Source organism: Furipterus horrens, unplaced genomic scaffold (assembly GCF_987537825.1).
Source record: "Furipterus horrens unplaced genomic scaffold, mFurHor1.1.pri manual_scaffold_9, whole genome shotgun sequence".
Taxonomy (NCBI): Eukaryota; Metazoa; Chordata; class Mammalia; order Chiroptera; family Furipteridae; genus Furipterus; species Furipterus horrens.
Genome location: NW_028327179.1, coordinates 52,718,304 through 52,743,730, shown reverse-complemented (window position 1 = coordinate 52,743,730; position 25,427 = coordinate 52,718,304). Strand labels below are relative to the sequence as shown.

Genomic DNA, 25,427 nt, shown 5'->3' with positions numbered 1-25,427 from the left:
AGGTCTGCCTTCCCGGGCGTTGGAATCGCAAGCTGATGGGTCTGGTCTGCAACTGGGGGTGCTCCCCAGGCGCTTCTTGCCTCCCTTTAAATACGGGTGTCTGTGCTTACCGCTGTTCCACCACTGTCGCTGCAGCTGCCACCACCAGCACAACTTGACCTCTCAGCCCCGGCTTCGTCTCTCCTGCCAGTTGGATGAGCACCACTTGTTTATAACTTCATACATTGGACTTCCACGTAGCTTTATTTTCTGGAACTTCTGGTTATTTATGGTTTTGTGGTAGTTGTAGTCCTTCCTAGTAGTGGAGGGAGACGGAGCATGTCAGTCTAGGCCTCCATCTTGGCTGGAAGTCTGAAGAATCCCAAATATATTTTTAAATAGGACCATTAACATTTGCTAAAAGATTGATCTCTTGATCACTCACTGCATCGTATCTGGGTTTCTTTGGTGTGTTTTGTTTTTTGTTTTGTAGAAAATTTAGAAGAAACAAGTAGAAAAAGGAATTATCTTTTATCTTCTGTTCAGAGGTTACCGCTGTTAAAATTCTGATGTATAATAACCTTTTGAATTTTTGTTGTGTGTGAATGCAGAGATGTAGACACATGCACAATGCATTATTTAAACAAACTATATATAATGAACATTTTTCTATATCACTAGCTATTCCCTAACATGTTAAATGACTATATCATATTTCATTGTATGAGTGAATTTAGTTTATTTGGTTCCCTGTCAATATTTAGGGTGCTTCCAATTTTTTTCTGTTATGGATAGCACTTGAGAGAGGATGATTACCGGGTTTTTTTTTGTTTTTGTTTGTTTTTTTTTCATGATTAGGAAAACAAATCTCAAGCTACTTTTTGAGATGTGGGACACCCTCTGTGAGACCTTTTAGGCTCATGAAATAGCATCCCTTTTTGACAGTCTCTTGGCTTTACAGTTAACTTTATTCCAAATAAAAATACTTCCAATTCAACCTTTTTGATTTTGATACTAATAAATAAGACATCCTCTGAATTTCATACTAATATTTAGTAGGTACACGTGGAGTATGAGCAAATGAATTTTTATGTTGGCTGGAATACTAATTTCTATATTATATTCAGGGGGAAATAAAATCACATTTGTTGAGAGTTGAAAGTAAATATTTAAATGTTTTTCACTATATTTAAATTTGTATTTAAAATTTTTTATTTTCTCTAATATCTATTTCTATAATGTTAGTGAGCCAGTTTTTAATAATAATTTAAGTTTTAATGACCCCTCCCCCTTTTTGTCTCATTTTGATTAGATTGCTGCTATCTTTGCTTTTGCCACCTGTGGAGGTTTTAAGGGCAAAACAGAAATTCTAGTGAAATGTTCTAAAGATGCTGACAATGAAACAGTTATAGCTACATTTGGTTATCCATTCAGGTGAGTTATTTGTTTGCTTCTATGGTTTAACAGCTCTTTTTACTTTCATATTGACTTGTTAATGTTTCATCCTCATTTGTAGTGATCATTGCCTATCCAAACTGGTACATAGACCAGTGCCTGTCTGCAAACTATTTTCCTGGTCTGTGGTGAAATAAGTATAGAAAATGGGAGTAAGCATTAGAAACTATTATATGCCATTGCCTTGACATTTTTATTCTGTCATTGCAAAGTGGATTAGAAATTTAAAAACGAAACAGAGACTGCTCTATCACCATAGCATGAGAAGCCACAATGTGAAAATAAAACACAGCTTATAAAAAATCCAAATTTCTTGTGTGTTTGCCATTACTAAATAATAGTGTTCTTGATATAGTTTTAGGACATGGATATATGTGAAATGAGGTCCTATGCTTCTTTTACTAGCATAAAACTTTATTTTCTTCTCTCAAATTAAACGAATATTTTGTTTGTGAATTCTTCTGTTTGACTTTAGTATTCATTGAACAATTTATTGAATGTGCTGTGTTTAAACCAGGTTATAAAGTTTCTTTCACTTACTATTTACTTGACTTCTCTAGGCCTCAATTTTTCTATCCAATATATTGGAAAATTACCTTTTAAGGTTGTTTTGATGATTAAATGAAATCTTACATTAAAGATATGTCAGATAATAAGGGCTTGGTATCATTGCCTATCCATCTTCCAACGCTTCTGTTATAATTTCCTGTACAAGGAACTGTTACTGCATCTTTAGCATTAAGTGCACTTGTGATTATGGGTAGGGAAAATTAAAATACAATATGAAGTTAGCAGGTAATTAAATCCAGGGTTAAAATCTGAATTATAATTGGCACTCCTGATGCTAGCCATACAGACTGTCTCCTAGAATGGAATATCATGTCTCAAATTGTAAATTATTTTGTGTCAGCCCTCTTACTTTGCTAAAATGTTATTGCAGGAAGATAGTATTTGGGTTTGTAAGTATTTAAATTCAGTCTGTATTCAACTCACAAGTCAATTTCCAAGTGTAATTTATAACATGTATGATTCATGAAAATTTTAATTTACTTAAATATTTGAATTTTTTTTTTTTCAAAAGGAAAATGTTTTTGATATACAGGGTGGGGCAAAAGGAGGTTCACAGTTGTGAGTACATGCAACAGTTTATTCTTGTATTATTTATTAATTATTAGATTATTTTTCATGCAAACAACTGTAAAGCTCCTTTGCCCCACCCTGTATTGGGGGGAGTAATTTTTGAAATGTCATATCAATATTCTGTATATTTCTGTCTGTTGGGAGAGTGCAGGTAATTTATAACTTTATTTGATTTTTTTTTTTAATAGGTTGAATCAGGCATCATTTCAGAATGCAAATGTGTGTAATATAGATTGGAGACAACAAGTCCTTATCGGAGATTACTCTTCTTCTGCACAATTCTATGTTACATTCGCAGTCTTTGTCTTCCTATACTGCATTACTGCTCTTTTGCTCTATGTTGGTTACATAAACCTGTATCGGGATAATCGAAAACTTCCCATGATTGTAAGTATTTACTTTCTTTTTATACAAAAGTAATTTGTATAAGATAAATATTCATTATATTTGAAGTAAAATACAGATTTCTTTTTTACACCGGAAATAAAAATTCTTGGCATAAGCTAGTTAAACATATTTTGACCTGTGTTTGCCATGAGTTGTTCTCCTGCTGTCATGTTTAAGCCAACTCTTTTAAGCGTGTTTGCAGCACTCTTTTCTGTACTCTAGGGAGTGCTGAGGTTTGTTTTCACCTGGGGAAAATTCAAATACATAATAGAGCATGTTAGGTTGTAAGTAGCAGAGAAAATACGTAGAATTGTTGTCCATACTAGCAGTCTCATAACTGTGTTCATAATTTTTACCTTTTTTCTCTCTTTTCAAAGACCCCCTTTATTCCTCTGCAGTGTCTTATTGAGGTTAATAGTCAGGAATCAGCAGACTATAGCCCACAAGTCAAATCTAATTCACTGTTTTATTGTTGTTATAATTTTTTATTTATTGATTTGAGAGAGAGAAACATCCATTTGTTGTTCCACTTATTTATGCATTCATTGGTTGCTTCTTATATGTGTCTTGACCAGGGATTGAACTTGCAACCTTGGTGTATCAGGATGATGCTCTAACCAACTATCCCGCAAAGTCCTGATGTTTTTGGTTTTTTATTTTATTTATTTATTTACTTTTTGGAACACAGCGACAAGCCATCATTTACATAGTGTCTGTGACTGCTTTCACATTTTTCAGGATAAGTTTGCTGACTCCTGGTCTAAATTCCTTAATTTAAAACCTGATCCAGATAATTCTATAAGAATTACAGAATTTAGCATTAGTGGCATTCATGAGCTAATTTGGAAACTTTAGATAGCAACAAAGGATTTGGATTTGAAGTCCTAGTACCTTTCTTGACTTCAGAGTCTGCCGAGCTAAAAATAGAAGTAATCTCTAATATTTAGTTAGTAGAATCTGCCCTGGATTCTTGGTTGCAGATTCAGAGATAAACCCATGGGTTTAAGCTGGACCTCCACTATGGAAAAATAAGTACATAGGCAGTATTAGTGTTACTGACTTGAAAAGAGAACAGAGGTGTTACTGGTCATTTCTATTTTGAAAAAATACTGATATATGCTAATTATTTGTGAAGTTACTTTAAAGGGAAGGCTATTTAAATATGAAGAGATTATAAAATAACAGGTTTTATTTATTTACTTATTTTTAATTTTTGCTGCCTGGATCATAAGAATACAAATGGTAAGTAAGGGATAAAACAATCTGTTTTCATCCATATTTATTTTATTTCTTAAATTTGAGAAGAGATCCTTAAACCTGACATTTTCTTAAAGTATTTCTTGGTTGTTAGGTGCCTTCCAAAAAAAAAATAGACATCACCTATTTGCAATGCTTAATGAATAAAAATTACATATTAGGAATCTCTAATTTCTGTAGACTTTAAAGCCTTATTTAAAAGGAAATGGTGATATTCAAATATTATTTTTTGTTAAAATTTTTTGTGATTTAAATTTTAAATGAAGCTGTAGCTTGCCATTATGTCATTATCTCAACAAATTTTAAGTTAAATTTAGCAAGCTTTTTATTTCTCGTATTGCATTTAGTAAGCTTTAAAATGACTACCCTTTGAAAAGCAGCATTCAAATCTATTTTTTGAAGGCTTCTTTTTGTCTAATAAAGCAAAGTTCTGGATGATTCTTTTGCATCATACAGAAAAGTCAAGTAATTTTTCACCTCAGAGTGATCAACTAGCGGTCATTTAGAGAGAGAATCCAGAATGAGTTCCTTAAGCGGTTTTTATTGATATAATATTAGGTTGGCCAAAAAGTTTGTTCATTTTTTTTCGTACAGTGGCTCTGTAGTGCTTAGTTGTCTTTAACTTCATTCAAAACAATTTTGTTAGATTGTATTGTGACTGTTATATCAGCATGCATTTTTATTTTTATTTATTACTTATTATTTATGTTTTTTTTAAAGATTTTATTTATTTATTTTTAGAGAGGAGAAGGGAGGGAGAGAAACATTGATGTGTGAGATATATCATTTGGTTGCCTCTTGCACGCCCCCAACTGGGGACCTGGCCCGCAACCCAGGCATGTGCCCTGACTTGGAATTGAACCAGTGAACCTTTCGGCTCACAGGCCAGCACTCAATCCACTGAGCCAAACAAGCCAGGGCTCAGCATGCATTTTTAAATAATTTATCAAAATTGGTGAATTTTTGTGTAGGCATTTTAATATTGAAGATGGAAGAAAATACATGACATTTTTGGCATATTATGCTTTAATATTTCAAGAAAGGTAAAAACAACTGAAATGCAAAAAAAGATTTGTGCAGTGTGTGGAGAAGGTGATGTGACTGATCAAACATGTCCAAGGTGGCTTGTGAAGTTTTGTGCTGGAGATTTCTCTCTGGACGATGCTCCATGGTCAGGTAGACCAGTTGAAGTTGATAGCAATCAAATTGAGACATTAATTGAGAACAATCAGTATTATACCATGAGGGAGATAGCCTACATCCTTGAAATATCCAGATAAATAAAGTTATTGGTGAAAATGAAAAATGTGTCTTCTAATTTACAGAGAAAACTAAATGGACTTTTTGACCAACCCAATATATAATAGGTGCTTCTTGTCTGTAAAAGTTTAGTTTCTAAATTAAATTTTGAATTCTAATTTTAATTTATTTATATAAATGTAAAAATAGTTTTCTTGAGATACCAAATTTTTAAATATGACATTGATTTTTTTTTTTTTTTTAAGTACCGTTTATTAATGAGGACATGCTTTTATTTTAGTTAAGTTCTCAATCCTCTGCTAAGGTATTCCTAAGACCATTTTAATTGTGACATTTTAAATCAACTTTAGTTCCTTTTTAAAGTAAATGTAGTACTCTTTTGTGTTAAGTAGCAGGGGCTTAAGGTTCCCAGGCCATGTGGAGAACCAGAAATGCCGTAAAATGAAACTAAACAAAGATAGGTTGTCTGAACCCTAAAAATCTCTTATGAATCATATCCTGATTATTGGTAGGACCAGGGCTGCCACAGGCAGCTGCAGGTTGTGAACTGCAGAACTCCAGACATGCATGGTGCATCTTTAAACTAGAGTTCTGAGTAGGACAAAGACTATCTTCAGAGCCCCACGTTTCCCCCACCTCTCCTCACCCTAGGGTTACTTTGAGCATCATTTTCAGAAAAATTTTTGAAGTCTAAGAATGTAGTGCTTTAAGCCATCAGCAAAGTAGATTTAAAGACCATCTCTAGGATACAGAAAAAAAACGACGCTTAATTACGAATTTGGAAGGAAGAAACCTGAAAATTAAGATGATTTGATATATATTGGTCAAAGCTGTGAACTTCAGCCCAGAGGTAACTTTTTTAACATGTAATAACCTCATACATACTATTTATCAGTTCTCCAAAAGGCATTGTATTTCTAGCAAGTGTTTACTAAATGTCTGCCTGCAGCAAAAAGAAAAGGAATTCCTCGGTGCAAGAATTTAAGCTATAATGTTTCTGTCCTTTTCTCTTTGATCTGCATTATTTAAGAACACCAGTAACAGAGGAGAGTTTAAATGCAAAATGCAAATACCTCTATATTTGTAAATAGTCATATTTTGGTTCCCTAATCACAAGACATTTATTCAGTGTCATCTTGACTAAGTAGACGAGCTATATGTAGCACAGTTTCTGTATCTCATAGTGGTCTCTGGTGTTTATCCTTAATAAATACTAAGAGCTGGCTGGCAAAAAGTAGTTAAAACTAATCAGAATCACTTTGAAAACAAAACACTTTTGTGATAAACTCCAGACGCCATTCCTGAGCTTGGAGAGATCTGCTGCTATTGTGTACAAACTCATAGCCTTGAGTGTAACTTAATACATAAATAATATTAAAAGATACACATTTTACATTATTCTTCCTTTGATCATTAATTTATTTTATTAAGTATATTTTATTGATTATGTTGTTACAGTTATTCCAATTTCTTTTCCCTGTGCTCCCCTTTGCCTAGTACCCCCTTTCCCTCCAGCAATCCCACCTCCCTTAGTTCATGTCCATGTCCATGGGTCGTGCATATAAGTTCTTTGGCTTCACCCTTTCCTATATTATTCTTAACTTCCCCCTGTCTATTTTGTACCAACCAATTATGCTTCTTAATCCCTACACCATTTCCCCATTTCTCCTCTTTCCCCCTCCCAGCTTGTGACCTTCCAAATGATCCCCATACCTGGGGTTTTGTTCCTATTCTTGTTTGCTTAGTTGGATTTTGTTTTTATTTTTTAGATTCAGTTTTTGGTAGTTGTGAGTTTGTTGTCATTTTACTGTTCATAGTTTTGATCTTCTTAACATTTTGTATAGTAATGGCTTGCTAATGATGAGCTCCTTTAGCTTTACCTTGTCTGAGAAGTACTTTATCTGCCCTTTCATTCTAAATGATAGCTTTGCTGGATAGAATAATCTTGGTTGTAGGTCCTTGCTTTTCATCACTTTGAATACTTCTTGCTAGTCCCTTCTAGCATGCAAAGTTTCTTTTGAGAAATCAACTGATAGTCTTATGGACACCCCTTTGTAGGTAACTCTGCTTTTCTCTTGCTGCTTTTAAGATTCTCTCTTTATCTTCAACCTTTTGCACTTTAATTATGATGTGTCTTGGTGTTATCCTCTTTGCATTCAACTTGTTTGGGACTCTCTGTGCTTCCTGGACTTGTATTGTCTATTTTCTTTGCCAAATTTGGAGAGTTTTCCTTCATTATTTTTTCACATAAGCTTTCCATTTCTTGCTCTTTCTCTTCTCCTTCTGGCATCCCTATGATTCAGATGTTGGCACTTTTAAAGTTGTCCCAGAGGTTCCTAAGCCTTTCCTCGTTTTTTTTTCAGTTCTTGTTTCCTCATTCTGTACTGGTTGACTGTTTATTTCTTCCTTATGTTCCAAATCATTGGTTTGAACCCCCGTATCCTTCCCTTCACCATTGGTTTTGTGTGGATTTTCCTTCGTTTCATTTAGCATAGCCTTCACTTCTTTCCTTTATGTGTAAGCATATCTGTCCAGTCTGTGAGCATCTTTATCACCATTGTTTTGAACTCTACGTCTGTTAGGTTGGTGGTCTCCTCGTTGCTTAGTTCTCCCACTGGAACCTTGATCCATTCCCTTTTGGGCCATACTCCTGTCTCCTCATCTTGACAGGCTTCTATGTTTGTTTGCCTCTGTGTCTTAGGTAGAGCTGTTGCATCTGTTACACTGTAAGTAGTAGAGCCTTAGGTATTCCTCAGTACAGGATGACCTATTTCACCAAGTTGTGGTGCTGTGTGTGTGGGTCGGCGGGGGGGTCGGAGAGGGAACAGTGCTGCTTGCTTAGCACTTGCCCCCTTTCCAGGCACTTCTCACACTTCAGTATGGGACTGGTGCCTCTCTAACTGTTGCCTTGGCCTTCATTCCCAGAGTGGGTGAGTCTGCGGACTTTCTAGGACCGTGGCGGTCCTTTAAACAAGTGGACTCTGCTGAGAGACCAGCAATTTCTTCCTCCAACCCAACCCCCTCTGGTTTTCACATTCAGAAGCAATGAGGCTTTATTTTCCCCAGTTCTGGAACCGTGAGCTGCACGGTCTGGTCTGTTGCTGGGAGCGCTCCCCTGGTGTCCCTCCCTACCTTTTAAAATGTGTGACTGCGCTTTCTGCTGGCCTGCCGCTGCCGCCACTGCCACTGCCACTGCCACCACACCAAGTCCTCTCTGCCCCAGCTCCGCCCCTCCTAACCTGTCTGAATGAGTATTTCTTCTTTTTTTAAAAAATTATTTATTTATATTTATTTGTTCGTTTATTTATTTTTAGAGAGGGGGAAAGGAAAAAGAGAGGGAGAGAAACATCACTGTGTGGTTGCCTCTCACTAGCGCCCCCAACTGGGGATCTGACATGCAACCTAGTCATGTGCCCTGGCTGGGAATTGAACCAGTGACACTTGGTTTGTAGGCCGACGCTCAATCCAGTGAGCCACAGCAGCCACGGTCGTATTTCTTCTTTATATCTTTGTTTGTTGGACTTCTGTGCAGCTCGATTTTCTGGAACTTCTGGTTGTCTCTAGTTTTGAGGTAGTTGTATTCCTTCTTAGTTGTTGAGGGAGAAACAGCCTTTCTATTTAGGCCTTCATCTTGGCCGGAAGTCTTTGATCATTAATTTAAAGAAATACAAAAAAAAGTGGGACTTATACTTTAGATTAAACAAATGCAATTTATTTTTTAATTATTTTTTATTGTTAATTCTATTAGAGTTTTCTCAATTTTTCCTCCTTTGCCTTCCTCTGCCCATCCCATCCCCCATTCCCACGGTCACTTCTCACACTATTCTCCATGTCCGTGGGTCATTATACGTGTTCTTTGTCTAATCCTTTCCCCTTCTTTCCACCATTATGCCCCTTTCCCCTCCCCTCTGGTCACTTTCAGTCAGATCCACGTTTCCTTTCCTGTGGTTCTATTTTGTTTGTTAGTTTATTTTGTTCATTAGATTCCTATTATAGGTGAAATCATTTGGTACCTATCTCACTCCAACTGGCTTATTTCACTTAGCATAATATTCTCTAGCTCCACCTATGCTGTCGCAAATGGTAGGAGTTCCTTCTTCCTTTCTGCTGCATAGTATTTCATTATGTAAATGTACCACAGTTTTTTTATCCACTCATTGTCCTCCATGGAGAAGTGTCTGTTCACATTCTTTGCGCATTTTTTAATCGGATTGTCTGTCTTCCTGGTGTTAAGTTGTAAGAGTTCTTTATATATTTGGCAAATCAAACCCTTGTCTGAGGTATCATTGGCAAATATGTTTTCCCATACAGTCGGTTCCCTTTTCATTTTGATGATGGTTTCTTTGGCTGAGCAGAACCTTTTTAGTTTGATGTAGTCCCATTTGTTTATTTTGCACTTAATTTCCCTTGCCCTAGGAGAGATATTGGCAAAAATATTGCTACACGGGATATCTGAAATTTTTCTGCCTGTTTTCCTCTAGGAGTTTTATGGTGTCATGACTTACATTTAAGTCTTTTATCCATTCTGAGTTTTTTCTGGTGTATGGTGTAAGTTATTGGTCTAGTTTCATTTGTTTTGCATGTAAACCAGTCCAGTTCTCCCAACACCATTTGTTGAACATGCCTTCTTTACTCCATTGCATGCTCCTGCCCTCTTTGTCAAATATTAATTGACTGTAGAGACCTGGGTTTATTTCTGAGCTCTATTCTGTTCCATTGATCAGTGTGTCTGTTCTTATGCCAGTACCAGATTGCTTTGATTATAGTGGCCTTGTAGTATAACTTGATATCGGGTATCCCTCCTACTTTGTTCTTCTTTCTTAAGATTGCTGAGGCTATTCAGGGTCTTTTTTGGTTCCATATTAATTTTTGAAATATTTGTTCTAGATCTGTGAAATGTGCCATTGGTATTTTAATAGGAATTGTGTTGAATCTATAGATTACTTTGAGTAATATGGACATTTTAATGATGTTGATTCTTCCCATTCATGAGCACGGTATATGCTTCCATCTATTTGTATCGTCCTTAATTTCTTTCTTCAGTGTTCTGTAGTTTTCCAAGTACAGGTTTTTTACATCTTTGTTTAAATTTATTCCTAGGTACTTTATTTTTCTTGTTGCTGTAGTAAAAGGGATTTTATTTTCCCTAGTTTCTCTTTCTGGTATTTCATTATTTGTATACAAAAATGCCGTTGATTTCTGAATATTGAGTTTGAATCTCACTATTTTGCCGAATTCACTTATTAGATAAAGTATTTTTTTGGTGCTAGAAATTCTAGCCACAACAAGAACAAGAAAAAGGAATAAAAGGCATCCAAATTGGAAAGGAGAAAGTAAAACTGTCATTATTTGCAGATGACATGATAGTGTACATAGAAAACCCTATAGGCTCCACAAAAAAACCCTACTCAACCTAAATAAGTGAATTTGGCAAAATAGCGGGATACAAAGTATTTTAAAAAGTGGTTTTCAGAACTCTTTAACGGTACTGGTTGACAAAATTTTAGTTTTCCAGTAGAAAAGATTACAAATAAATGTCTTTTCTTTATTAATGTTATTAGTTCAATAAGAAACTGTCCAAAATATTAAAAACCTCAGTCCTATTTTTAGAAACGTAAGAAGTGAGAAAGACTTCAGTAGAAATTTACTAGGGTAAGGTATTTTCAGAGAGATTTCTTTCTTGTCCTTATTATAATAAGCATTCTTAAAATTTTGTGATCATACATTTAAAAAGACAGGTCTTCTGGATATATGCTTTTCACCATTTCATTGTCCGTATCACAGAGAATGAGATTGAACTGAAGTTAGTTTTGCCAGAACAATATGAGAAAGCAGGAGAAGGGTAAGGGAGTTAGGGATATATGTGAGGGATTATAAGGAAGGACCTTAGAATATAAATTAAGGAGGGAACTGAGAGCAAATATGATGTTGAGAGACCGTTAACAAGTGGTAAGATCAGATTGTAATTCTCAATAGGGTCAGCAGGTATTTTTGAGGTTGGGCGCCAGAGGGAAGGAGCTGGAAAGAAGTGATGTTAGTGAGTGGGGTAATTGAAATAGAGATTATGGAGGGATACAGATATAGGTGATAGCAGGGTCTAAGATGTGATCGTGGGAGTTAGTGGGTTAGGTATGATTGTGGTAAGGGCTATGTAAAGCCTTGATTTCTAGTGAAATATATTTTATTCCTAAAGAAATGATTAAGTCTTATTTAGTGTTGTAGCTCAGGCACTGGGCTGGTAATAATAAACAGCAATATTTATTATATTGTCTGTGCCCTTCTCTATAAGGTATATCATGAAGGCCATTTCTCAGTACATGGGATTCGATGTAAATCCTTCATTATGGATTTAAATTTAGTATTTTAAAATTAACTGTTGGTTATTAATTCATACTTCTTTTTATTTTAGGACTTTGTTATTACTCTTGTTGCCACTTTCTTGTGGCTGGTGAGCACTTCAGCCTGGGCTAAAGCTCTTACAGATATTAAAATAGCTACTGGTCACAATATTGTCCAGGAACTTGGACCCTGTCATTCTCAAACAGTGACGTGTTATTTCGGCTCTGTGACTAGTATGGGATCCCTAAATGTATCTGTGGTATGTATGTAGTATTTATAAAATATTTTACTTATTTGAAAAACCTTGTTAGTAATTTAAGAAAACAACAGCTTTTAATAATTTCTGGGTGTGTGGGTTTTTATTTTTACTAAGCTGTCAGAAACCTGGTCACCATATAGTCTTTACCTTTATAACAACAGAGAAAAGTTCAGTTAAGAAAATTAGGAAACAGGTTTGAACAAGATGATAAGAGTCTTTCTTTTCATTGAAATTGACTTTTGCCTGAAAGGTACTTGTAAGAGTCACTAACATTTATTAAGTCCATATGCCAGACATTACACTAAGAGCATCACACTCATGTCTTAAATTATCCAATAGCCCTAACAGGAATGTGGGAGGTAGTAGTCTTATCTTCATTTGTACAACTGGGAAAAAATAAAGCTCGTGTTAATTCATCCAGGTAGACACAATAAGTTGGAAGCCAAGGTTTAAACCCAATCTGACTTTAGACTCTGAGTCTATGAAAGTAATACTTTTATGGGTTCTTAAATAACCTAAAAATTAGGTCTATATAAATTTATGTATTCTTTAGTCCTCTATTTACCAAAATACAGATAAATATATTATTAAATATAATATAGAATATATTATGTCTTTTCAAGAAAGTGGTAGATGATGTCAGCACTGCCTTATAAAGCAATTTGGCCAAATTTTTGCCCTATAACTATAATTAAAGTCATTTTTGAACTAATATTGATAATATCTGAGATGGTCAATTTCAGAAAATTTTTGTATGCAAATATACAAAAAAACACACAAAGCATTTGGCCTACAAAAATACAAAGCATTTGATAGTAGTTTAAAGGTTCTTACCCTGCTCTTCGTTCATTCTTTTTTTATAAGTATAAGAATATATTAACATTTCTTGTATTCAGAAAAAAAACTGTGAAAATAGGGTAGCTTCAGTTTATTCATATCTGAGACTTTTCATCTTGTCAGATTTATACCTGGGAAGACTAATTTCTTTTAGGTTGATTAATGCAAGGTGTGAAATAAAGTTCTTCTGACTCCTTTTCTCTTCTGGCTGCAGCTGTTGGGGTAGGAAAGATGGTAGGTAGTAGGGGGAACCAAGTAGGGAAATAGGAAAAGATAAACAAAGGCAATTTAAAAGGAAGGTTTTCGTAACTTTTTCAAATTTAATCCCATTTTTAAAAATAATGTATGCAAAAACTAGGTGTTTTTTAATCATGGTTTTATATGGTACAAGATTTAGAGATTTAGCTTTATTTCATTGAGAATAAGTCGTTATATACCCAAATTTGGTGTTGAAATGTGAAGTCCTTTTTTTTTTTCTTTTTTTAATTTCATTTATTTGTTTATTTTATTTTTAGAGAGAGGGGAAGGGAGAAAGAGAGGGAGAGAAACATCACTGTGTGGTTGCCTCTCACTCACGCCCCCAACTGGGGACCTGACATGCAACCTATTCATGTGCCCTGACTGGGAATCGAACCAGCGACACTTGGCTTGCAGGCCGACGCTCAATCCACTGAGCCACAGCAGCCAGGGCTTTGAAGTCTCCCTTTTTTATTCCACTTCATATGTAGCTTAAAATTCAAATGAAATAATTATATACTTCCTGGAAATGTTAAATATTTAAAAAGAAAAACTAGGATGCCTATGAATTTTTAACAAGTTATTAGACCTTCATTTTTATTTCTCTCTTTCTTAGATCTTCGGCTTTCTGAATATGATACTTTGGGGAGGAAATGCATGGTTTGTATACAAGGAGACCAGCTTACATAGTCCATCAAATACTTCTGCTTCCCATAGCCAAGGAGGTATTTCACCTCCTCCTGGAATATAATTAAAGGGAGAAGACACTATGAAATGTATGTCTATGCTATGTATGACCTGTTGCCAACATCTGGAGAAACATTTGTTTCTAATAAATGGCTTTTTCAATAAATTGGTGGGTTTAAAATTTTGCTGCTTTTTTTTTTACATAAAGCCTGTGCCTTTCCTAGAAATTTAAGATGTAAATGTATTTTCACATGTAAACTTTAAAATTCAGGGGCCTGTTATGATACATTTATAAATGAACATTAATTTCTTCACTAGGTTGTTTACACCTTAAGCCTTAAAATATATGTTCACTCAGAAAAAGCATATTATAATAGGAAGAAAATCTATTTGGAATATACACTACTGTCAGTTTGTGTAGATCAAATAGCTGTGGCTTATCTTTGGTTAAGAAAGCCTTGATTACATAAGTCGTATTTAGAAAAAAACATTCAGTTCAGAATTTCAGAATTTATATCTGAACATTGTTTATATGTTATGAAAACTTTTCATTGCAATGACTAGGTGTGTGTTTTATTTGTTTTTCTAAATGACCTACAGTACTTTAATAGGTACACTAAAATATTTTGGGAGTGGGGGTTGAAATTTTCTAGTAATTGTATAGTTAACTTAGTAATTTGTCACATGAGATGTAAGCTTCCATTATGCTGAGTGTTTAATATAATGGATTTGCTATGTAAGTAGAAATAACGTGGGTCCACTAGATGTTTTGATACGTACGGACATTATTCTTAGTGATACTTGTTTGCTGTCCTTTGTTGCTCATGCTACTTAAGTGTAGGCTGGGACCTATTCTCCTTGAAATAGAATAAAAAACCCACCTTTTTTTTTTTGCAGACCCTACTCATAAGTTTAAAAAATTAAGATTGCCTTTTGCTTTTGAAACATTTAACACTTAGATTCAATGAATTTGCTATTTTGAATTTAGTGTTGATATTGTGAAAATAAATTCAATTCAAACTCATGTTTTTTAATGTTCATTCTTATTTCACAAATGGATGATTAAGGAATTACACATCATAAACAGGGAGCCTTTGATGTTTTTTAATTTGATTGCTATTGAGGTTGGTGATCTTTTTTTGTATTTATTGGCCGCTTAGGTTTCTCCTATTCTGTATTGCCTATTCATCTTCATGGTTTGTGCTTTTTTGTGTCTTTAGGTATATACTGAATTCAGGGCTTCTTCACTTTTTGCTTCCTAATCTTTTTGTTGTACAGAGCCAGATTTCCTATTCTGACCACTTGATTATTTGTGAAACACACCTTGCTAGTGCCTTATTTTTGTTGATTTTATTCATGACAAGAATTGTCAATATGAGAATATGTCTTTTATGCAACCAATTTAATAAAGAAGTTAAAAGAGTGCACTGATTGTTATATTACAAAGAATCCTTCATCTTAAAGGTATGAGCAATGCAAAATGGAATTAATTTCCAAAGCAAGAAATAGAATATCACAGTAGTTTTTTAAAAATGGCAAGGAATAAGACAATAATGCTTTGGAGACCCTGAGTATATCCTTTTTTTCTTTTAATCTCATTTTTAAAATGTTTGTTTATAACTTTCAGGTTAAGTTTCCTTTATAAACATTTTCTAATTGGCTGTCCATTCAGTTAGGCACAAAGCTTCTTGATTGTGTATGTTCTGGAGCCAAACTAAATTTTAATCTTGACTTCACCATGTTCTATCTAATTAACTTTAAGCAAATTACTTACTTTCTGTATTCCTCAATTTGCTTATCTTAAAAATGGGAATAAGAATACTGCTGACCTAAAAGAGTATTTATGAGGATGAAGTAGTTAATGAAAGTCCTTAGAAACAGTGTTGAGCATATAGTACGTTGTTTATATGTTGACTAAGATTACTAACTCGATAGCATCTAATATACAGATTCTTAACCTGGAGTCCAAGGGACGGGTGGGGGATGGGTGGTAATCTTGGACGGAAAGGTAAGATAAGCTTCAGAATTACTGCTTCTCTCTATATTCCCCAAAGAGTCTGGGATGTTTTGGTGTTTATTTTAGTATTTATTTTTCTGTTCATGGTAGATGTACATAAAGTTAATGACATTAAAAGTTAAAACTAAGCCCTGGCTGCTGTGGTTCAGTGGATTCAACATCAACCTGCGAACCAAGTGTTGCTGGTTCGATTCCCAGTCAGGGCACATGACGAGGTTGCAGGTCAGGTCCCCAGTTGGGGGCACGTGAGAGACAACCCACACAGTGATGTTTCTCTCCCTCTCTTTCTCCTTTCCCCTTAAATAAATAAGTAAATAAAATTGTTTAAAAATATATATATTTTTAAAAAGTTAAACTAGCCCTGATTGGTGTGGCTCAGTTGGTTGGACATGGTCCTGCAAACCAAAAGATTGCCAGTTCAATTCCTGGTCAGGGCAAACACCTAGGTTGCAGGTTCAGTCCCTGGTTGAGTCACATGCAAAAGGCGACAGATCTACTTTTCTTTCACATGTGGCTGTTTCTCTCCCGCTCAATCTCCTTCCCCTCCCCTTTCTCTAAAAATAAAGCAGATTTTTTTTTTTTGAAGTTAATAACTATTGAGATTACAATAGATCTAGAAAGGAGTCCGTTTTGTTGACTTTACACTCCCTGATGTTGAGTCAACATCACAGGATTAAGCAATTTCAGTATAATTTCCAGCAGAGGCAATAAAGCCTTTGAACTTACTAGGTGGAAGATTACAAAGAATTATTTGTAAATAACATCATTACTAACATCTTCGTGAATTGAGATCAACTGGATAATAATAAAAATAATTACTAACTTGCTGTAAATGTTAAAACAATATTGCTTGTTATGTACTCTATATGTCAAACTTAATTTTTAATTTATGCAGTATTTCAGATAAGTATAAGCAATAATATATATAGCCAAGTCCCCACCACTAGGTTGAACAAATATTAACATTTTGCAGTTTTTGTGTCAGATTTGCTTTGATTTTGTCTTAAGGAAGTAAAACATTACAGATACAGCCTTTTCCTTATGGAAGTACACAGATTTTTCTCACCTTTCACTATTACAAATTGCACTGAAATATTTTTGCAAAATCTGAAGGCTTCTCTGGGACATCACTAGAAGTACAACTGTTGGAATGGAAGATACCAATCATCACCTTTAAAGTGTTGTGACTTCTGGTTTTGTAGGTAAAGGACATGTTTTTATGCCCCCCTGCCCATAATTATTTAAAAATATAACTATAGTCCTGACTGGTGTGGCTCAGGATTGAGTGACAGCCTGCAAACCAAAGAGTCACCTGTTTGATTCCCAGTCAGGGCACATGCTTGGGATGCAGGCCAGGTTCCCAGTTAGAGACACATGAGAGGCAACCACACATTGATGTTTCTCTCCCTCTCTAAAATGAATAAATAAAACAGGCTGATTATAACAGTAACATTTTAAAATATATATAACTATAAACCTATAATCACATATGCAACAAATATTAAATATTTACTTTGTGCCACGGATACATCAGTGAGCAAAACAAAGTGCTTTGTGGTGTTTACATTTTGGAAGGAGAAACAGAAAGAATGCACATAATTTCAGTAAATTTTTTAATATATTTTGTGATGGGAAGAAAAGGCTCAAGAGTTTGAGGGAGGTTTGGAGAAGAGACTGAAATGTTAAGTAGATGGTTAAGACGGGCCTCTGAGAATTGGTTTTTTTTTAATCCTTACCTGAAACCATATCCACTGATGTATTAAAATATTTTATTTATTTGTTTTTAGAAAGGGAGAGAACCATCAATTGGCTGCCTCTCATAGAGGCTCCAACCTGGGACCAAACCCACAACCCTGGCATTTGCCCTGATCAGAATCAAATGAGAATCGAACTAATGACCTTTCACTTTTGCAGACCAACACCCAATCAACTGAGCCACACCAGTCATGGCTATCCATTTACTTCAGAAAGAGGAAGAAAGAGAAGGGAGGGAAGCAAGGAAAAGAGGGGAGAGATGTGAGAGAAATAAATTGGCTGCCTCCTACACACACTGCAACTAGGGATCTAATCCACAACCTTTGAAAAGGTAGAGTGAGGGTGTTGTCTGAGGGAAGTGTGTCCAAGCAGAGAGACTAGCCAAGACAAAGATGCTGAGCAGGGGACATGTCTCACTTCTATAATGGAGTTCAGTCAGGAAAGCAGAATCAGTATGAGTAATATGGGATAAGGGATTTATTTAAAAGATTGGGCCTTGTAATCTCAGAAGCTGATTTTTTTAAAAACCTGTGGAAAGCGATTGCCTCTGCATCTGGTGGTGGATATGGAGTCATAGTAGACCTGCAGGACTAGCAGTCAGGAAGGAAGGCTGAACATGAGACAGGGAAGACAGGAAACAGAACAACTGGCATCTGTGAAGCCAAACTGGAACCTCTGCCCCCTTCTCTTTCTGCTTCCCCTGGCAACTGCTCAAGTGAACTGCAGAGCAGCCTTGCCCTTCACTGCAGAGCTGCATGTGCCTCAGAGGAGATGAAGGATATCAGGCAGCTGGCCCTCATTAACCAAGTGAGCCAGCAGGTCAGCAATGACACACGAATTGCACAGCACTTGGAATCCTACTCTTTCACAGCATCCTGGTTGCTGCTTCACTGCTGCCTTCCATATATCAAACCAAGTTCTCTTGAGGCTATTGCCAAGAGAAAGAGATGGGAATTCTGGGATGTGTAGTTCAAACTACTAAGTTGACACATTTTAAAATCACAATGAAGAAGAGCAAGAAAGCCAATGTTGCCAGACTCGGGTAAGCAAGGAGAAAAGTAGTTAAGGGAGGAAGTCAAAGATGTGTATTGGGATCCAGGTCATAATGAGTTTTATAGGCCTCTGTAAGGACCTGGGCTTTTAGGGAAATGAGTAATTGTTACTTTTAAAAGGAGCAACTAAGCAGTTTATTAATGACATAGTACAATAGCTGGCCCTGAAATATATCGTCTTATAATCAATGGCTTAGAATAAAAGGAAATGTCTGAAATCAGTGGGTAGTGGAAACATCATTCAATAATTGGTATTGAGAAAACTGGACATGTAGGGAAAAGCAAGTTAGATTTTTATACAATTCCCTGAAGTAGATTTCAGATAGGTTAAATAAGTAAATGCATAATATTTAAAGTAAAAGCAAATGGCTAGTAAACTTTCTGGAAAATTTATATCCAATAAATGTTGATTAAATATCTGCTAAGTGCTAGACACTGTTCTATATGCAGGGGATACAAATATAATCATTGTTCTATTCCTGTGGTTAAAAAGTCCATATTCTGCTAAACTTTTGCAGTATATACCTAGAGTCTTGAAATTGCAAAGGGTAAAATATTTTCTCACCATAGTCATGTATATAAAAATGTAACTTGCTGTTTATTTTCTATAAATATCTATTTTGAGGCTTTATTAATATAACCTTAGGTAAATTTTTGGTAAATTTGCTTTATATTAAATTCAGTTACTTCAAGTTTTTTTTATTTTTCCCCTCCTCTCCAATGTAGTATTTAGGTTATGGGGAGCTTGCATTTCATCATAGCCCTGAAAGGTGCCATTTGTCCCTGATGGCCTCGTCCGCCATCTGGTCTTGGGTAAGACCACCCTAACCCCCATATAAAATACACTGACATGTTCCTGAAGCCAATAATTAGTCCTGAGAGCTTGGTCTTCCTCAGCCTCACCTCATTCCGAAGTCCCCTGTTCTCAGCCATTTCCCACTTGTTTCTGGATGTTCCTGCACTGCTCAGAAGCATGAGAGAAAAAAAAACTATCCCAAGCTCCCCCTGCCCACACAACCTTACCAGCATTTCCATCCCACTGCCCGACCCAGAGAGCAAACACAGGTACTCTGCCCTCAGATCCTCAAAATTGCCTGAAACTATCACCTGTTGTCCACATGACCTCAGCAGGATGTCAAACAAAGCTTCCACCGGGAAGCTTTGGGAGCAACAGACTTTCTCTTCTCCCCTCTCCCAGCCGTGGATTTCTTATTCTGATTTATTTTCCTAAGGCCTTTTTTTAAAAAAAGATTTTATTTATTTTTATAGAGAGGGGAAGAAAGAGAAACATTGATGTGTGAGAGAAACATCAAACGGTTGCCTCCTAGACACCCTCAACTGAGGACCTGACTCACAACCCAGGCATGTACCCCAATTGGGAATCAAACCAGTGACCTTTCAGTTTGCAGAACAGTGCCCAATCCACTGAGCCACACTAGCCAGGGCTGGAAATTTTTTTAATGCCAAGACCCAGTATGCTGGGTCAGGGGGTTGGGATGGGGGGAGGCTCTTTAAGCCTTTTTTCTACCAAAGGCTGCAAAAATATATACTGAATATATGATACCAGAGCATTAACTCATTTGATTTCCTCTACATTTCTCTTGAGAACAACCTACCAAATGTAGTGTCTTGATTTGTTGGGCTGGTAGAATGCCTTCAAAGTATATGGCACTGGTGATTAAAACTAGTTAAGATTTCAAATTTTCCTTCTAATGTGAAGATTTTTATACTTTTGTCCCTGGTAATTTCACTTTGAGTATCTCAAAAGAAATGATTAGTGATGTGGTTTGTACTCTTCTCTCCTGACAAGAGGACAGTGTCTCTGGTTTGGCCCAGAATGAAGCTCTGAAATCAGGAAGTAGGTAAGTTTACCTATGGGTTAAAGAATTACCTTACAGATTTTATATCTTGCAAGATATCCATGTGATATTAGCCTACCTGCCTATCTTAGTTGCTAGGCAACATCCCCAAGATAGGGTAGAGCCTACCCATTTCCAACCAAAAATCAGTTTGTCCTTCCTATCTCAAATTTACAGAACTCTTTGCCCTCTCCCACTCAGCTAAAAGACTGTTTTCCAGCCTCTCTTGCAGCTATGCATAGCATGATGGCTAAGTTCTGGCAGATGGAATGAAAACAGGATGTTGTGTGAGAATCCAAAGGCTCATCTAAGTTCAATCTTAAATAAGAATCCTCCAAAAAAATCATGCTGAGTAGGAAAACATTGAAAGTTTGTCTTTGGAAATCAGGAACAAAGTAAAGGTATCTGCTCTCATTTCTAGTCAGCACTTTATAGAGATCCTGTGCAACACAAAAAGTCAAGAAAAGGAAATTAACCACTACGAATTGAAAAGGAGAAAATAAAACTGATATTATTTGCCCTGACTAATGTGGCATCGTCCCACAAACCGAAATGTCACCGGTTCGATTCCCAGTCAGGGCACATGCCTGGGTTGCAGGTTTGGTCCCCAATCAGGGCACATAGGAGAGACAATTGATCAATGTTTCTCCCTCACATTGATGTTTCTTTCCCTCTCTTTCTCTAAAAATAAATAAAATATTTAAAACTTGTTATTTGTCTATGTAGCAATCCCCCAAAGAAGCTAAAAAATTAGATATAACAGAAAATTTTGATGTTAATAGTGTTTAAAAATTTCATTTTTTATATACTAAACAACTTTAAAACCTAATTTATTATTTTTTTATTTGATCTTTATTGTATTTTTTAAATTACCATTTAGTCCCCTTATACCCTTTCCCCCCAGTAATCAACACACTGTTTTCCATGTCCACGAGTCCTTTTTCCTTTTTGCTAAATCCCTCCACCCGCTAATCTCCCCCTACAAGCTGTCATCCTGCTGTCCATCTATGAGTCTGTCCCCATTTTCCTTGTTCAGTTTGTTCATTAGATTCCACATATGCATGAAGTCATATGGTATTTGTCTATCTCTTACTGGTTTAGTTCACTTAACGTAATGTTCTCCAGGTCCATCCATACTGTCACAAAGGGTAAAATTTTAAACCTAACTTCTTTTTAAATGTCAACATTATTGATTTATAATACTATAAAAACTTATCAGCAAGACAACAAGACCTCAGTTCTTGTCTTCTTGAAGGAAAGATTTCACTCGACACAAAGTGCAGTAAAGGAAGCAAGAATATATTGGCCACAGAAAAGGCATACTCAGGACAGTGAAGCAAGGAAGGGCTTAGCATAGGAGAAGCAACAGGAGAGCCTGGGCTGGGCTGATTTGACTCACTTGGAAATCAGAGAAAAGGGGACATTGGAGACAGGTTCAGGGGGTTAGACCAGGATTAGCTGCTACTGCCCATTGCTCCCCTGGTTTCAAGTCTCATGGAGTATCCTAGAGCTTAAGAAATGTGTGCCTGTGGGGGAAGAAGAGGGAGAAGGGAATGACACAGGTATGCTTCCCGGAGGGAGAGTGCATGCTGGGTCCTTTGTCTTCAGGGTTTTCTCTCTCTTGCAAGAGGAAATATTAGGTGTGGTCTAGGAGAGGATCTCAATAGAATATTCACCAGCTTTTCAGGTGTGTACTTTCAGGGTCATGGTCTCCACTGACTGGCCAGGGCAGGGGGTCACTAGTCAATGCAGCTGGTCCTGAGGCAGCCATGGCATCACTTGTCTGGTTTTGCTGCATTTATGGGCCTAGAGCTCAAATACAACTGATATCTAGATGTTATCTTTAGGAAAGAAAGTTTAGGGGGTCTAAACCACATGACAGTGATATGAAAGGTCAGGAGTTCCAAACTGCATGACTAGTGATATGCTAGGGAAGGAAAGTTTACCCTAGGGACAAAGTCCTTGTTTTCTTATTTTTTCCCATTGCTAGACACCCAGAGCTTTTCACCCTGATGACCTTCTGCACTTGGCCCATTGTCCTTACTCTGTTCATGTCTGTCTAAGTGCCTACCAAAAAATTATAAACGTTTTAGGGGGGAAATGTAATAAAAGATGTGCAAAGTGTACGTAGAAAGTTGTAAAATTTTTGCAAAACATTAAAGAATATCTAAATAGAGGAATATCCTATCTTTATGGATAAGAAAGCATTACAGTCAAAATCTCAACAAGGTTTTTCATAAAACATGAGTCAATTCTAACATACACGGAGGAGCAAAAAGCCAAGAATAACCAAGACATCTCTGAAGAAAAAAAATCATGAGGGGGAATTATCATAGCAGATATAATGATTTATTATAAAGTTTGTAAATAAGATAGTGTGGTAGTGGTGCAGGAATAAATGAACCAACCAATGGAAATAGTACTCCAGAATCAGACCCATATATATCTGAAATTTTAATACATGTTGGAAGTAAAGAAGTGGAGGAAGGAAACACTGAACAACAAATGGAGCCAATAAATAAATAAATAAAATCTTACTTCATGCCGTATACAAAAATCAAACCTACAGGCATTAACAGCTTACATGTCCAAAGAACTAAATTTTAGGAGAAATTATAATGCATATATTTCTAATCTTAAGATCCAGAATAGTTATCTAAACATGACACAAAAATGCTAATTCTATAAAGGTGCTCTTAACAAAACCAGATACATTAAAATTATCAAAATCTGTGGTCAAAAGATATATTATTGAAAATAAAAGTTACAACCAGAAACATTACAACACAAAGAATTAGCATGCAGACTATATAAAGATTCCTATAAACATATAAGAAAAAGAAAAGTAATAGAGAACTGCAAAAGATTTAAGTGAGCATTTCACTGAACAGGAAATAGATACAGCTAATGAACATGAAACACTGCTCAACCTCATTAGCAAGGAAATGTAAACACAAACTATACATAAATACCGTTTTTAAACTATTAATAAAAGTTAAGGAGGAGAGATCCAAGATACCAAAGAAGTAAGTGGAAGCTACACTAATCTCCTGCCAGGACCAGTCTGGAATTACAACTAAATTGTAGAGAAATCATCCTGAATAAATAACTGAACACTAGCTGGAGAGAAGCCTTATAACCAAGAAAAGACAGAAGAAACCACTTCACCACAATGTGACTGATAAGGAATGCAGAGGTACGAGAGAGCTGGTTGGGCTCCCACGGGTGGCGGCTGAAGTTCCAGATGTATATTTCAGTGGCTAGAGGGTTCCGCCTGAGAACTATGGGTTCTAAACATCAAGCTGGACTTCCCAGCCTACAGCACCAGAGCCAGAGAGTAACCCAGATAACACCCAGCTGTGAAAAGCATCAGGGTTTCTGTAAGCCAGGGAGAGACAGCTGGAGACACAGAGAGCCTCTAAAAGAGTCAACTCACAAAATTTCATTTGCAGCCACTTACCCATGGCTCTGGCAGAGGAAGGGCAGAGTGGACTAGAGATGCTAGAGGAGAGTCTGGGGTTGGTGGCTCTGGGGAGAGACTGAAGGAACAGCTACTAGGATCCCTGTGCTGAGCCATTCCGCATACTGCAGAAGCCATCTTTCTCAGGCAGAGCACTCTTCTTCAAGTAGATTCAGCCTAAGGGCTAAGGGGAAGCAATATCCCCGCCCACAGGAATTACTCTGACTCACCCAGCTTAAGCCGGGCTGCTGATTGCTGCTTGAGACTGTATTACTGATCAATTTAACAATTAAGTCAGGAAATACAAAGGAGCCAAAAAGAGAAGACAAAGGAAAAGACCCCAAATGAAAGAACAAGAGAATTCTCCAAAAGAAGAGATAGAAGAAATGGAGGTAAGTTATCAGATAGAGAGTTTAAAGTAATGATTATAAAGACACTCAACAGCATAAAAGACCTAGAAACCATATAAAAGGACCAGTCAGAAATAAAGAATGCAATACTGAAATAAATAATACACTGGAAGGAATAAACAGGTTAGATGAAGCAGAGGATCAAATCAGTGGTTTGGAAGACAGGATAGAAAGAAAAAATAAATAAAAATAAAAAAACACCCAGGCAGAACAGCAAAAAGAAAAAAGGATTTTTAAAAATGAGGAGAGCTTAATTTTGGACAACATGAAGCATAACAACATCTGCATCATGGGAATACCAGAAGGAGAAGAGAGTGAGAGAAGGATCTAGAACCTATCTGAAGAAATAATAACTGAATACTTCCCTAATCTGGTAAAGGAAAAAGACAAGTCCAGGAAGTACAGAGAGTCCCAAACAAGTTGGACCCAAAGAGGCCTACATTAAGACACATCATAATAAAAATGGCAAGGTGTAAAGACAAGGAGAGAATCCTCAAAGCTGCAAGAGAAAAGCAGATAGTTACATACAAGGGTGCACCAATAAGACTGTCATCTGATTTCTCAACAAAAACGTATCAAGCCAGAAGGAAGTGGCATGAAATATTCAAAGTGATGAAAAGCAAGGACCTGCAACCAAGGCTACTTTACCCAGCAAGGCTATTATTTAAAATCAAAGGATAAATAAAGAGCTTCCCAGACAAGAAAAAACTAAAGGAGTTTGTTAACACTGTTACAGCTACATAGGCGAGATTGAACACTCTGAAGCGGTGTATAAAGTAAGCAAAGGATTTTTAATGATGGCCAGGAGTTGGGCAGACCCTGAGCTGGTCTCTAACATGTTCCAACCTACAATGGAGTCTAAACGCTGGGTTTTATACTGGTACAGTCTCTTTGTTTCTTCTTTGGCAGGAAACAGCCTTAGGAAGAGGGGGCTGGGTAGGACTGCAGGAATGTCTTGGCAGGGGCAGAAACAGAAATTCACAAGGCTATAAGGTTATCTCCGGCGGCAGCATAGCTCTTCAGCCAGGGACGAACTC

The 25,427-nt window shown here is 36.4% G+C and overlaps 1 protein-coding gene across 1 annotated transcript in view; it reads left to right on the top strand.

The window, feature by feature from the left end:
• The window catches only part of SYPL1 (synaptophysin like 1), a 34,441-nt gene extending 20,423 nt beyond the window's left edge, over positions 1-14,018 (top strand). The window contains exons 2-5 of the mRNA XM_090287333.1: positions 1,292-1,413; positions 2,763-2,961; positions 11,888-12,076; positions 13,767-14,018. Of these exons, the coding sequence (XP_090143459.1) occupies positions 1,292-1,413; positions 2,763-2,961; positions 11,888-12,076; positions 13,767-13,901 (645 nt within the window). The 3' untranslated portion in view covers positions 13,902-14,018. The remainder of the gene's footprint in view (positions 1-1,291; positions 1,414-2,762; positions 2,962-11,887; positions 12,077-13,766) is intronic.
• The last annotated feature ends 11,409 nt before the right edge of the window (positions 14,019-25,427 follow it).